General features: G+C 40.0%; 1 protein-coding gene across 2 annotated transcripts in view; it reads right to left on the bottom strand.

The window, feature by feature from the left end:
* Positions 1 to 13930, bottom strand: part of Mthfd2l (methylenetetrahydrofolate dehydrogenase (NADP+ dependent) 2 like) — a 102452-nt gene that overhangs the window by 52208 nt on the left and 36314 nt on the right. For both annotated transcript variants that reach the window (XM_028881895.2, XM_028881896.2), the window contains exon 6: positions 11567 to 11659. In XM_028881895.2, coding sequence (XP_028737728.1) covers positions 11567 to 11659 — 93 coding nt within the window. The remainder of the gene's footprint in view (positions 1 to 11566; positions 11660 to 13930) is intronic.

Here is a 13930-nt window from a genome sequence, read left to right as displayed (position 1 = left end):
AGAAGAAGGGAGGAGTTGTGAGGAGGCATGGCGGAAGTAGGAAAGCAGGATGGACAGTATGTAGATGAGGTAAGCCAGCCTCAGGGCAGCACACAGATTAATAGAAATGGGTTGATTTAAGTTATAAGAGCTAGTTAGAAACAAGACTAAGGTATTGGCCAAGTTTTCATAATTAATAATACATCTCCATGTCATGATTTGGGAGCAGGATGGCAGGACAGAGAAAGACTTGCAACCATATGAAATGCTATTTGGACAACTATTTATGAATGATTCTCTTCCTGATATATCAATATCTATATCAATATCCATATGTCTATATCTATATCATCTATTCCAGATACAGAATAAGACTTTGGATTTCTTCAGCACTGCTCTCTCTATTTCTCCCACAGCCAAAAGAAGCAGACCTATCTTCTTAAATACTGAGGCCAAATCTAAAAGCTGTATTTACAACTATGGAACACTCCCTCTTCCTAAATGAGTACTTCTCACAGCTATAATGTGTCCTTTCATGCCCTCATCACCCATGCTCCCTGATTAAAGGAGGTTGCCAGATACTCTGCATCTGTTACCAAATGCACAGGCTTTGCAAATTATCCAGGATATCCAAGTAGTGTCCTTGAGATATTGCTAGACAAGCCAATAAAAATGACTAATAGGAGTCTATTGATATTTTAAATTGTGTATTATATGCAGACTTTGACTGACTTCTCTTACAAAGATTGCAGGTTCTTGTTTGTATAGACGTCCATTGTAACAAACAGCAGATTAGAGTTACCTTATTCTTCTCCAGGGCCTCTGGGACACGGTCCAGACAACAGTGTGATGACATTTCACCTTACTAAACACAATTCATGTTAATCATAATGTTTAAAACTTTCCTCACGAAACAGAGGAGGAGTGGATAGGGGTGCAGAGGGGAAGTGGGTGGGAGGGGAGGGAGGAGGGAGGGGAAACTAAAGTCAGGCTGTAAAATAAATGAATAAAGTAAAAAACAAAACAAAATTTCCTCATAAACTGTGTCTTTTAATGTACCCTACAAGCCTGAAATAGAGGAGACCTGATGACCAACCCAACTTATATTGGCTAATAAAAATGTCTGAAGTTCTTCCACCAAATCAATGCCCTTGTATCTTTTAATAGACATTGGTATTAGGGAAATCACCAAACTTATTGATGCCTATGATAAAGGCTGCCAAGGATTTTGGTGGATTTCTTGCATGTTCTCTTACTCTGATAAGGAAAAAACTGCCCTGTTTTCTTAATTATGATCTCAGTGGGAATTATAATAGAACCTTTTTTATATGTTACAGATTGTCTTAGTTAGGATTGTTATTGCTGTGAAGAGATGTCATGACCATGGCAACTCTTATAAAGAAAATATTTAATTGGGGCTGGCTTGCTCACAGTTTCAGAGGTTCAGTCCATTATCATCATGACAAGAGCATGGTGGCATGCAGGCAGATGTGGTGGTGGAGGACTAGCTGAGAGCCCCACATCTTGCAGGCAACAAGAAGTCGACTGAGACATTGGGTGGTATCCTGAGGATAGGAAAGCTCAAAGCCCACCCCCACAGTGACACACTTCCTCCAACAAGGTCCACACCAAAGCCAACAAAGAAAGCCACACCTCCTAATGGTGCCACTTCCTATGAGATTATGGGGGCCACTTACATTCAAACTACCACACAGATCCTACCTCCCTTGTATCGCATGATCAAAGAACAGGCATTATCACCCAATGGCCGTCTTCCGTTCTGGATCACTGCTATTTCTTAATTCTTATTGTGACCTCCTGATTGACCCTCTTCTGAGTCACTTAATAGCAGCCCTTTCTGCTTTGCCCCTTGTGGCAGCTCTAAAGCAGTTAGAGTGGTCTGTGGTCCCAAACCCCAACAGCAGTCCAGGTGACCTCAGAAAAGGGGCTAATGGGCCACCCACCTCATCCTTCTTGTCACTCTGGGCATTTTTTTCAAGAGTCGGAACTGAAACAGCTGGATGACCTCTTTATGTCAGTTAGTCTCTCTGCCTCACCAGCTCTCAGAAAACCTTACAGAAATTCCAGATCAGCTTTACATCCATCAGGACAAGCTTGATTCTTGGGCTGCTGTAGTGCCTAGATCTCCTGACTATTGCTGAGAATGGGATTTCTACCCTCCTTCAGCAACAATGTGGCTTCCACACCAATGCACCATACTGGTTGAGATGTGGCCCACAGATGTAGGGGGCAGATAAAAATGCAGTGCAGAGCCTTTTGTTATACTTACATTTTTATCTTTTCTGTTAAACGTTTTACAGAAGTTCCTTCTAGATCAAACCATGACCATCACTGGGTCCACATTAGGACAATGGCTACTCTGCCTAGGCCCTCCACTGGATCTCATCCTACTCACCATAGACCCTGTCTAATAAACTCTTTTCAAAGGTTTCTCCATGATTTCAGGATCCACTGAAATTTATCAACCAAATTAAAACTCTCCTGCTATATGAGGTCAACCTGTCCTACCCTGCCTTAGATTCTGAGAACAGAGGCTAGCTCCTCACTCCATTGTCCCCACTAACAATAAGCAGCCAGTGAGAAAGTGTGTCACCCCCACCCTTTTATCTGTCCTCAGGTTCTGGAATAAAGGGTCAATGACCTTAAAAGTCTCAGGTGGACTGAGAACCCAGGATAGGAACATTGAGTTGCCTGATAGCACCTGTGGGCTGTTAGGATTCAGGAAGCTTCTGGAGAAAGGATAACCCACCAGTCCCTGTTGGTATCTTTCACTGCAGAGAAGAACAATCCTGCAGGTGGAATCTTCTATCCTCAAAGTTCTCCTTTCTGCCATATAAAATTCTCACAGTCTACTCCCATAGAGAGACTGCTGCCCTTCACTTTTCTGATTGAAGGGACACTCTGCTACTGAAAAAAAAAGTTACTTTTCGATATACCATTAATGAACATGTTGAGAAAGGTCTCAAGGAAACTATTTCACTTGTAATATCCTAAACTAGAGGATTAAGCATAATCAAACAGGTGAAAGACTTCTATAATGAAAATTATAAAACAGTAATGAAAACAAGATACTAGAAGATGGAAAGACCTTCCATGCTCATGATCTTCAAGCTCAACACTACACAGATGTCTGTACAGAATGCCATCCACAGTACAATCCTCATTAAGATTCCTTTGACCTTCATCAGAAAACTACAAAATAAAATTCTAAAAGTCATATGCAATCACAAAATTCCCTGGGCTAAATAAAGCAATCCTGAATACAAAGAACAGCACTAAGAAATATCATAACTGCTGATTTTCAATGACACCATAGAGTCATAGTAATCAAAACAGATGGCACTGGTACAAAGCCAGACATAGAGACCAACATAATATTACAAAGTAGCTAGAAATGAGCCCATACAGCTACACTCATCTGATCCTCAACAAATATTTCAAAAATATACACTGCTGGTGGTGGAGGTGGTGATGTGGTGGTGGTGGTGGAGGAGGAGGAGATAGTGGAGGAGGTGGTGGTGGTGGTGGTGGTGGTGGTGGTGGTGGTGGTGGAGGTGGAGGTGGTGGTGGTGGTGGTGGAGGTGGAGGTGGAGGTGGAGGTGGAGGTGGAGGTGGAGGTGGTGGTGGAGGTGGTGGTGGAGGTGGTGGAGGTGGAGGTGGAGGTGGAGGTGGTGGTGGAGGTGGAGGTGGAGGTGGTGGTGGTGGTGATGGTGGTGGAGGTGGTCGTGGTGGTGATGTGTGTATTGGGGAGGGAGGAATTCTCCTATGAACGATCCTGGGAAAACTGGATATATAAAAGAAGAAGAATGAAGCAACCCTCCACCCCAGCTGCTTGCCAGGCACTGCCACCTCTTACAGGACTATCTTCCTCCTTTAGGAATCACCAGATGGTAGATCCCATAGGGGTCTTTTCAGCTTGAGGAATAAAACTAGATTCCTATCTTTCACCCTGTCCAAAATAAACTCAAAATTTATCAAAGATTTCATTGTAGTAATAGAAAGTTTGAAACTTCTAAAAAACAAACAAATAAAAATCCACTTCAAAGTGTAGGTACAGGCAACAACTTTGTGAATGGGACTCCAGTCACCTAGGAATACTAGCAGGAAATAACAAATCACATTAAATCTAAGAGCTTCTGTAAAGAGAAAGGAACGATGGGGTGAGTCTTTGCTATTTACTCATCTGATAGGGGATTAACACTTAAAATATACATGGACTTCAAAAATTAAGCACACAAAGAAAAAATGAGCCAATCAATAAATTGGCAAATGAAATGAACAAAAATTCTCAAGAAGAATAATCAATGAACAACAAGACGGTGGTGGTGCACGTCTTTAATCCCAGCACTTAGGAGGCAGAGACAGGAGGATCTATGTGAGTTCGAGGCCACCCTGTGCTAGAGAGTGAGTTCCAGGAAAGTTCCAAAGCTACACAGAGGAAACCCTGTCTTGAAAAAAAAAACAAAAACAAAAACAAAACAAACAAAATACTTATGGGAGTGGAGCCCTCTATACTGTTGATTTGAATATGAAGAGAGACATTGGGTTTCAGAGAGATAAGATGATATGTTAAGGTTACTAATCAATAAACAGGAGAGTTAGGATTTAAATCTTTGCCCCCTTCCTGGGGCCTATCCCTCTATCCCATTAAAGATAGCCAACAAATCTGAGATAAAGGAGGGAAGGAATTCTAAATGGAGAAGTAGAGTCTAGCTAAAGGATGGAAACTGGAGAATGAGAAGCAGGGTATGGGGAAGAAAGATTGTGCTAGTGTGGCATCAAAACAGCGTTCAAAACCTCTGTGATCTGTATGTATGTGAATCTATACTCTTAGCATGTGTGAGCTAGAGACAGTAAGCAGACTATACCCATTTGGAATATAGTCTTGGAATTTCAGTGTTCAGCCATTGTGAAAATTATTAATCCTCCTCCACGGAGTGAGAAGTATACCAGAGGGAAAAATGATGATTGAAAGGAATCTACCTAACAGTTGACTTTTATATCATCCAAGTGTATGCACATTCCAAACCAGTGCTCTGACCGGCCCATCTGTCCTACTGCATATTGTGGTACCTGTCATTAAAGTGTTGGAATAGCTATGCTGAAGTCAGTGCTGTGAAGGTTCCTCACCCTGCTGGAGGGGATGACTAGAGGACAAGATGCCATTTTCAGAACTGCAACACCTGAACCCAGAAGTGAACACACCTGTGACTCGGCACTCATCTCAGAATCGAAGTCAGTTGGAGTTACTCAGATGGGCAGAGGGACTTGGGGAAGTTCCATTAACAATTTGCTGTCCTGTCTGAACAATGATAATTCCAGGGACTTTCACAAACTTAGCATCTCCCCCAGGTTCCTTTAGAAGAGAACCCAAGGACTGCTATTGCCATAATGTACATCCTAGTCTAGGTAGCTGTCCCTTATGAAGGGGACAAAACTGATTTTGTCTTGCCCTCAACTACACCTTTCCATTCAAGTGGATACTTTAGACATCTATAATAGTCTATTTTGTCTTCAACCTCCATTTTCCTTAATCTTAACATTTGTACTCAAACCAGCCTGTTCACCACTTAACATGATGAATGATTCTTTATAAACAACTTACTTCATTCACAGGACTTTATTAACTATAATACAATGGCAACCTAGAAATATTAGCAGTTCCTCAAAATAATGTTACATTATATAAATTATCCAATAACTGGAGTAAAGATTTCATATTTTAAAAATTATAATCTTAAGGCATATTAGCTAAATTTAAATCACTCTGAAGAAGTTCTTGTTTCAGACATAATCTCAAAATCAATGCATCACACTTTCATTTGGCAGTTGCTATGTATCAGATGTTGTGTGGGTGGGGTGGGGTGGGGTGGGTGGGGTAGGGTGGGGTGGGTGGGGTGCATTGCGGTGGCATGGGGTATGGGCTAGCTACACCTTTATGTACCTGAGTAGAGAAAATAAATTTGTCGGTGTTGTTCCTCTGGTACCATCCTTTTCCTTTTTGATACAGGGTCTTCTATTGTCCTAAAATTCACCACATAGTCTAGGCTAGATAGACAGTGAGCACCCAGGGACTTGGCTGTTTCCTACCCAGCAGCGGGGTTACAAGCACATTCTATTATACCTAGACTTTCACAGGGATTTTGTGTAGTGAATTCAGATCTTAGTGCTTATGAGGCAAATAACTTTACTGACTGAATTTTCTTCCCAGTCCTGTGCCAAATACTACTATTCTAAGCACGTATCTACCAAGCTTTAAAAGAGAAGAAGGAACATTAATAATCAGACTTATTCCTGCCATAGTAGAATGAAGCTGTCAGATGCCTACAAACAAGTACTCAATGCCCTAGAAACCGAGTGCCTCTGTGAGCTAAGAATGGTAGTTTCCCATAGATGTGAAGCCTCTTCCTCCGCGATGCATAGTTTAACAGGCTCTGGTTTTCCGATTTGAGATTCTGACTTATTCCAAATCTCAATTCTGGGGGTATATGCTCAAGAGTTAAGAGACATACAGTTAGACCTATAAAATGAATACTATGGGAAGCTGGAGCCATGAGGTCAGTCTGAACACAAGCTGATGTTACTCATGCCTCGGGATTGTTACACAGTGACTTCTTCTTTCACTCTCCTTCTGCAAGCCCGTTTCCAGATTTCACCACCAAATTCTTCACTGTCATCTCAGGAAGATTATCAATCTTTCTGACACATCCCACACTCCTCCCCCTGCTCTTTCTGACTTCCAGATGGGACTGCTTCCATATATGCTGACATTCTAGTTATGTCAGCTGATCCAGCCCTCCCTGCCCTGGCTGCCTCTGCCATTAGATCATGCTCTACCTATTCAATACCCAATGCTAATTGAATTTGCTGATTTCCCACCAGGGATGCGTGGTGTGGTCATTTCTGTAATACTTTATTACTATGGTGTAGTTATAGAAACCTCTTTTTAGTACAAATTCTTGTTTCCTGTCATTACTGTAAAATTACCAATATCTTCATTTTTATCTTTAAATTCTATTAGTAAATAGAGAGAAAACATAAAAAACAATCTTTATTTGTCCCCCATAAAGTCTCAATGTTCTTCCTGGAAAATTCATACACCTAAATATTTATTCCTTCAGGATGATCACAGGGCTACATGTTGGGCTGTCCTCTGGCACTCAGTGTGTCTTTGTAACTAGTGAGAGGCATAACAGGTAGAATCAAGACAAGGAATACGATTCATTCCCACTCCCTTCCCTCAAAATGTCTTCTTGCCATGGTAGCCTATGGCCAAGCTACCTTCACGTAAAACAGGACTGGAGCCCTCTGGTGGTTAAGAGGATCCTCCCCGGGAAATGGCTGTAGTGAAGAAACTAATCAACAAGACCACATCCAGGGTCCTTCTATGTCCTGAGCCCTATTTGTTAATCTTGGATGTGCTCAGTTCTTTCCTTTACCACCCCTCTTTATTTCCCTTTCTCATCTTTTGTAACACCATAAGTTTGATTCTGATCTAGAACTTTAAGGGGGGCGGAGGCAGGGATCTGTGGTTGGTATGTAAAATGAATAAAAAAAATTAATAAAAAAGAAGAAAGAACCCATGGGAGAAACTTGAGGATGGGCATCATGACTTGTGACCATGTAAGATTTGATTCAATCACAAGAGACTGTCAGCGGATCTCACAAGAGGATTTGCCATTTGTCATGATGACAAGACAAAACATGAGCACAAATACATGCTGAGAAATGTTTCTCCCACTAGAGTAAAATATCCATTCAATTAATAAATGCAAACTTTGAGGAGCATGGTTCACTATTTATAAGTCATTAACATTAAAAACACCACTTTCAAAATATAAAGTTGGTCCTGTCTAAAGATAAGTGGGAAGGGTGAGCACTCAATCTCTGCTCATCACACTCTGAGTCTTACCTGTGGATACAAGTGTTTCTAGGACATCAACCCGCTATTTGTCTCCTAGGAATGCATTGTGTTTCACTGGTTGTTGGTCTGTGCTCTGAAAAACTCCACTGCATCTCTAAATACACCTTCCTTCTTTCAGTCTTATTCAAAGCTTTGCGCCTGACTCTAACCTCTGAGGTGTAATTAAGTGTAGCAGCTTACTAATAATGACTCCTGGACAAGGGCACTTCCATTTTCATTCTAAAAGGAACAAACCCTTGCCTCTTGACTTACCATATTCAGAAAAAATGCCTACATAAGAAGACAAAGTATAATTAAGTTTAGTTGAAACTAATTTAAACTGCCACTATTCTTTGATCAAACTTAATTCCACTTGGAGCTTTTACACTCTCTTCATATTTTATAAATACTCATGAAGTTTAAAGCCTAGAAACTACCAGTAGCATATAATTAAACAGAAAAGTGGTTATCTATCATTCAAGCTTTGGATATAGCAAGGAATACAACAATTGACTACAAAGAAGAAATAAATACTACATGCCAATTAAGGCCCCAAATTGGAAAACACTGGGTCCAGTAAATGAAATCCTAATAACCTTTCTCTGTTTCTGCTTGGCTCTCTAGGAACTGTTCTTGACTGTCTATGGAGGCTTCAGAAGCCTGAGCTTATCTCCTGCCCTCTTCTCCATCATTGGCTCATACCAAAGACCATAGCTTTAAGATCTCAAATGAGGTGACCTTGGCTACCTTCCCCACAGTATTTCTTATACTATCCTTCATAATGTATTAATGTACATTATGTACATAATATACCCCAGGATATCCATTTTGGACCATACCACATACATCCCTCTCTAAGGACTTCCTATTTCTTTTCTTACTGCTTGAAATGTTCTTCTCAAAGATGCTTCCTTAAATATTTCTTCCACTTTACACAGGTCACAGAATCTACCTCAGACCATCATATGATAAAGAAAGTTTTACAGAGCTGTTTTGGGCTGTTGAGAGTCTGGGGTGCTAGAGACTGGAGAAAGCCTGGGCATTTCGTTCCTGAAAGACAGGTGGAGGATGGGCCACTACTACAGCCCAGTGAGAGCCCAAGCTGTGAGCAGAGGATTACCAGCATAAGCCATAGATACAGGAGAGAGAAGCAGAAGGGAGGTAGATGAGAAGAAATAGCCTACCCTCAGCTTTATGTTCCCTTCCCTTCAAATTTCCTGCAGTGCTAAACCTTGGCAGAAGCCAGTGGCCAAAATATACAGGTCAGGTTGTCCACATTCATCAACCTCCCTGGAACAAAGTAGGACAAGGTACAGTGGACCCAGTGGGCAGATGAATGACTAGGAGGGAGACTCAACTCAATGGCCATTTCTTGAAAATTATTTTTCAGTGATCAGTGCTGTAGGATGTTCTGTATGCTGTGAATATGTGTTGCTCTAATTGGTTGATAAAATGCTGATTGGCCAGTAGCCAGGCAAGAAGTACAGGCAGGAAAAGCAGAGAGGAGAATTCTGGGAAGAGGAAGGCTGAGTCAGGAAATGCCATCCTGCCATCCAGGAAGCAACATGTAATGGCACACAGGTAAAGCCATGGAACACGTGGAAACATATAGATTAACAGAAATGGGCTGAGTTTAAATGTAAGAGCTAGTCAGTGGTAGGCCTGAGCTAATAGCTGAGCAGTTTTAATTAATATAAGTCTCTGTGTGTTTACTTGGGTCTGAACAGCTTCAGACCAGGTGGGACACAGGAAAAAACTCCAGCTACAGATCAATATCTAAAATGCTGTCGCATTCATATTCTTTCTATAGCCCTTATCTTAACCTGACATTGTTTTAAATTGATTGTGTTTTTTTGTTTTGTTTTGGGTTTTCTGTGTGTTTGTTTGTTTTGTTTTTGATGTTTCCCACAAAAATATAAACTCGACAATGGGCAGGCTTTGTCATTTTATTAACTATTGTATCGTTACAATTTGAAACATCTCCTGCTGCACAAGAGTCCAATAATTATTGGGTAAACAAATTCAATCCTCCCTTCGCTATCTGAAACTATTCATGTCTGCTAAAATCAGAAACATGCAGTCAACTCTTAGTATTTCTAAATAAATTAATCATACATATAAACTCTGTACTCTAGCCATTTCTAGGATCTAAAATATCATTTAGGTTACCTTATTTACTCTATTGATTAAAACTAATAAATTTAAACATGTTATACTAAACATATCCATATTCACTATATTTCACATACTTTTCTTTCTTTATTAAAATACAGAATAACCTAATCTCAAAACTAAAAGAAATACTGATATTCAGTGAGCACAGCTTGTAACACTATTCAGTGCATGGACATTCTGGTAGATCTGTTCAAATATTTTAACAACATAAATAAAAAAGTATGAAATACTTATGTCATTCAGAATATGACAAGAGTTAATTTCTAAAATTAGCAAATATTTCTCTAGAACACTTTAAAAAATTCCTCCTGATAACCACACTGACAGGGAGCTCACCAAGAACTGGTGGCTTTAAGGGGCTCTGTTTATAATTAAATTGAGTTTGACTCTTCTTTTTCCTTATTCTTTACAAAACACATTTTTTAAATCTTCTTTATATATCTTCTTTCCTACAAACCAGACATGCTCAGTTTGTTGCACTGAATTTCACATACCACACTTCCTGCAAGTGACCTCATTCTCCCACCAGATGCCCACATTGGGTCTAGTCCTTTAAAGTCAAGACTCCAAAGCCTACGCCTCAAGCATGGGTATAGTCAGAGTCGCAGGGTGGTTGTATGTCTCTTTCTCACTTAGACATTTTTTTTTCACCAACACAATTTTCAAGATCAAATTCAGTTTCTTTTTTCCTGAAACTATAAGACATGAACAGCTACAGTAGAATATTGTAAGGTATGTTACTTTTGTTTGTGTTGCATTTGTTTAACTTTGTGAAACTATGATACTGTGTCTGTGTAAAACACCTGATGGTTTAGTAAAGAACTGAACAGCCAATAGCAAGATGGAAGAAAGGATAGTCAGGGGTGGCAGACAGAGAGAATATATAGGTAAAAACTGGGAGAGAGGAGGAACAAGAGAGAAGAGGAGAACAGCGGGGGCCAGCCACCCAGCTATACAACCAGCAAGCCATGGAGTAAGAGTAAGATTTATGGAAGTAAGAGAGTGGGAAAATCCCAGAGGCAAAACACAGACAGCATACTTTAAGATAAGGAAAGCTGGATAGAAACTAAGCCAAGCTAAGGCTGGGCATTCATAGTTAAGAATAAGCCTCTGTGAGTGATTTATTTGGGAGCTGGGTGGCAGGCCCCCCAAAAGAGTGAAAAACAAAAAACAACAACTGGCACCGATCGGTTTCCATAACTGTTACTCAGTCATGTTTGCCAAAGCAAACTGGGAAAGTGCACATTTGTTCCTGTGCTTCATCCATCATTGCAAAGGTCATTTGTGTTTCCCATTGGGGGTGACAGATGCTAACATAGGGCACAATTGGCCAATAGGATGACTACATAGAGACGAAACTCAGTCCACAGAAGTTAGTCATACGTTTACCTATGTGTGCCTCCCATATGTTCTTTCAACGCATCAGAAATTAGGGCAGCAATGACTCTACCATGTCATTCCACCAACTAGCAGTCATGACGGTCTTACCTGCAGCCACGATGACAATATCTGCCAGCTGGGTATGGACCTTCAGTTGTTCTCTGGGAGTGTATCTGTGAGCTATTGTCACCGTTGCGTCACCTGCAGTGAAGAAGAGTCTCCATTAACGGCTACCGTGCTTTCCAAAAGTTTATAAAAGTTCTAAACCTAAGGGAGTTTTTTTTGCTGCCCATGAATAGAAAAGTTGCTTTGGCATGGTTAAATCACTCTGAAAATAAAAACAGAAATTCTAGATGAACCAAAATTAAAAAGTCTACTTTTCAATTGTATACATGGAAAATCAAATAAGGCTAAGGTAGGGTAAGAACTGTCTATCCTTGGATGGACATTCTTTTCAATTTTGTATTGGTTGGTAACACATTAGTATTAGGATTGTACACTGGTGTATTAATGATATGGAAATAAGTACAGAAAGCAACAAGATAAATGTTCTAAAAATGGACAATGTATTGCAGAAGAATAGGTGAGAGATTAATTCTTGCAAGAGGGGAGAACTGGTTCCTAATAGAAGCAGAGAATCTGTTAATGCTTCCAAGCATGGATATAACAATTTGGAAAAAAGAAGAAAAGGAGAAGTGAGAAGATAAAGCAAATCATTGCAGGGGAATGTGTTTGGGAAAGGTAAAGAGGATTGGAGTAGCACAGGAAGCTTTTGTATAAAAACTTGAGTTGGGGGGACAGTAATGAGGAAAGTAAGGAGCTGCATCATCTCAAGATATAAACAGAGTCCTGGGAAGGAGAAGGAGACAAGCATGGTGGGGAGAAGCACCCCAGAGAGGAGTGACACAGAGGAGCTCCCCCAACAGGAGGACCTGGGAACCTAAGGGGAGTGGAAAGCCAGGCAGCAGCTCCACCCTAACCCCAGCACAAGTTCGTGCAAACAGCAGATCTACAACAGTCCCTCCATGTAATGATGAGTAATAAACAAGGATTTGGTGCAGCATCAATAAACAGCCCCACAGAGGACAAGTCTAGGGTAATTTGGGGAGGTGATGAAACTGTTAGGTGACTAGTAGTGACTAGTCCAGTCACGATGACTGTGCATTTGACCAAATCAAGGGAAGTATAAACCAAATGCAGTCAGTTTTACCACCTGAAAGTTTTAAAGGAAATCTTTCCGAAGCAGCAGGAAGAAGAAAAGATCAGATAAAATGAAAGCAAAATGTGTTTTAAATAATTTACCAATATATCAAAAAGCAACAAAAAATTGTTGTGGAATACTGAACATTATGAACAAACATTATAATAATTTTTAATTGGTGCTTAAAATAATAAAAGCCAGAGGTAAGTGACATGAATCCATACAAATTAACCTATAATGGTCAAAACTGAGAGACATTTCAGTAATGACACTGGATTTTAAAGATTAATAAAAGAACACTATACAAGCAGGCAAAAATTCAGATTATTATATTCAATCCCCCCCACACCAGCTCCAATTAGAGAAATTCCCCATAAGACTCATGTAAAGAAATTGAGATGCAAGAATTTTCCAACCAGTCAGTCAAATTAAGATGGAGTTGCAAACAATTTTGAAAATTCATGACCTCAGAGAATACTGTTCCTAAATGAAAGGACTTTGCTAAGACATGTGCTTTGGTTTACTTAACTCATTTGCAGAAATGCCCAAAGAACAGCTGGAGAGATGTGACATGTTTTATTACAGAAATAAGACTTTTAAAACATGCAAAGATTGGACTGACAGACTTCCATGGCTTGACTACCCTCTCCTAAGTCATACTGAAATTTAACTGCCATGGCAACAATATCAAGAGGTGGGACCGGCAGCGTTTATTTAATGCATGAGAGCCTCATGATTAACACTGCCGTGGGAGTGGAGCAGCATCGTCTGGTCACACTCACCCTGCAAAGCTGGAAAAAAATGACCTCTGTCCTTCACAGATTACTGCTATGGGGTGTTTTGCTATAGCAGCAAAAATCTGACTCAGACACTGACAAATGCAAATGTTATTTGCTTAGATTATGTACAAAGCAACACACAAAGGTTGAATGGGAAGGGAAGGCCCAGTCTGCTGGTTCTTCAGACATAATCATGGGAATCAACAAGTTGTTTTATAAGCTAATTAGCCAATAACACTGGCATATATTTCAAAATATAAATATTTTGAAAGATGAGTTTTATTGATTAATATCAGGTAAGAAACAGAAACTGAAATCAGAAATGGAATGAGAACATTTTCCTACCAATTCTTTTACAGCATTAATAGATACTATACAAAAAATAGAGAATGAAATCTACTATATAATTATTAAGATAATACAAATCTTAAATATTAAAAAATATAGACAGAAAAGAATCAAAGTAAAACAAAAACAAACAGAATAGGAATT

This window comes from Peromyscus leucopus, chromosome 10 (assembly GCF_004664715.2).
Source record: "Peromyscus leucopus breed LL Stock chromosome 10, UCI_PerLeu_2.1, whole genome shotgun sequence".
Taxonomy (NCBI): Eukaryota; Metazoa; Chordata; class Mammalia; order Rodentia; family Cricetidae; genus Peromyscus; species Peromyscus leucopus.
This window is presented reverse-complemented; position numbering and strand designations above follow the sequence as displayed.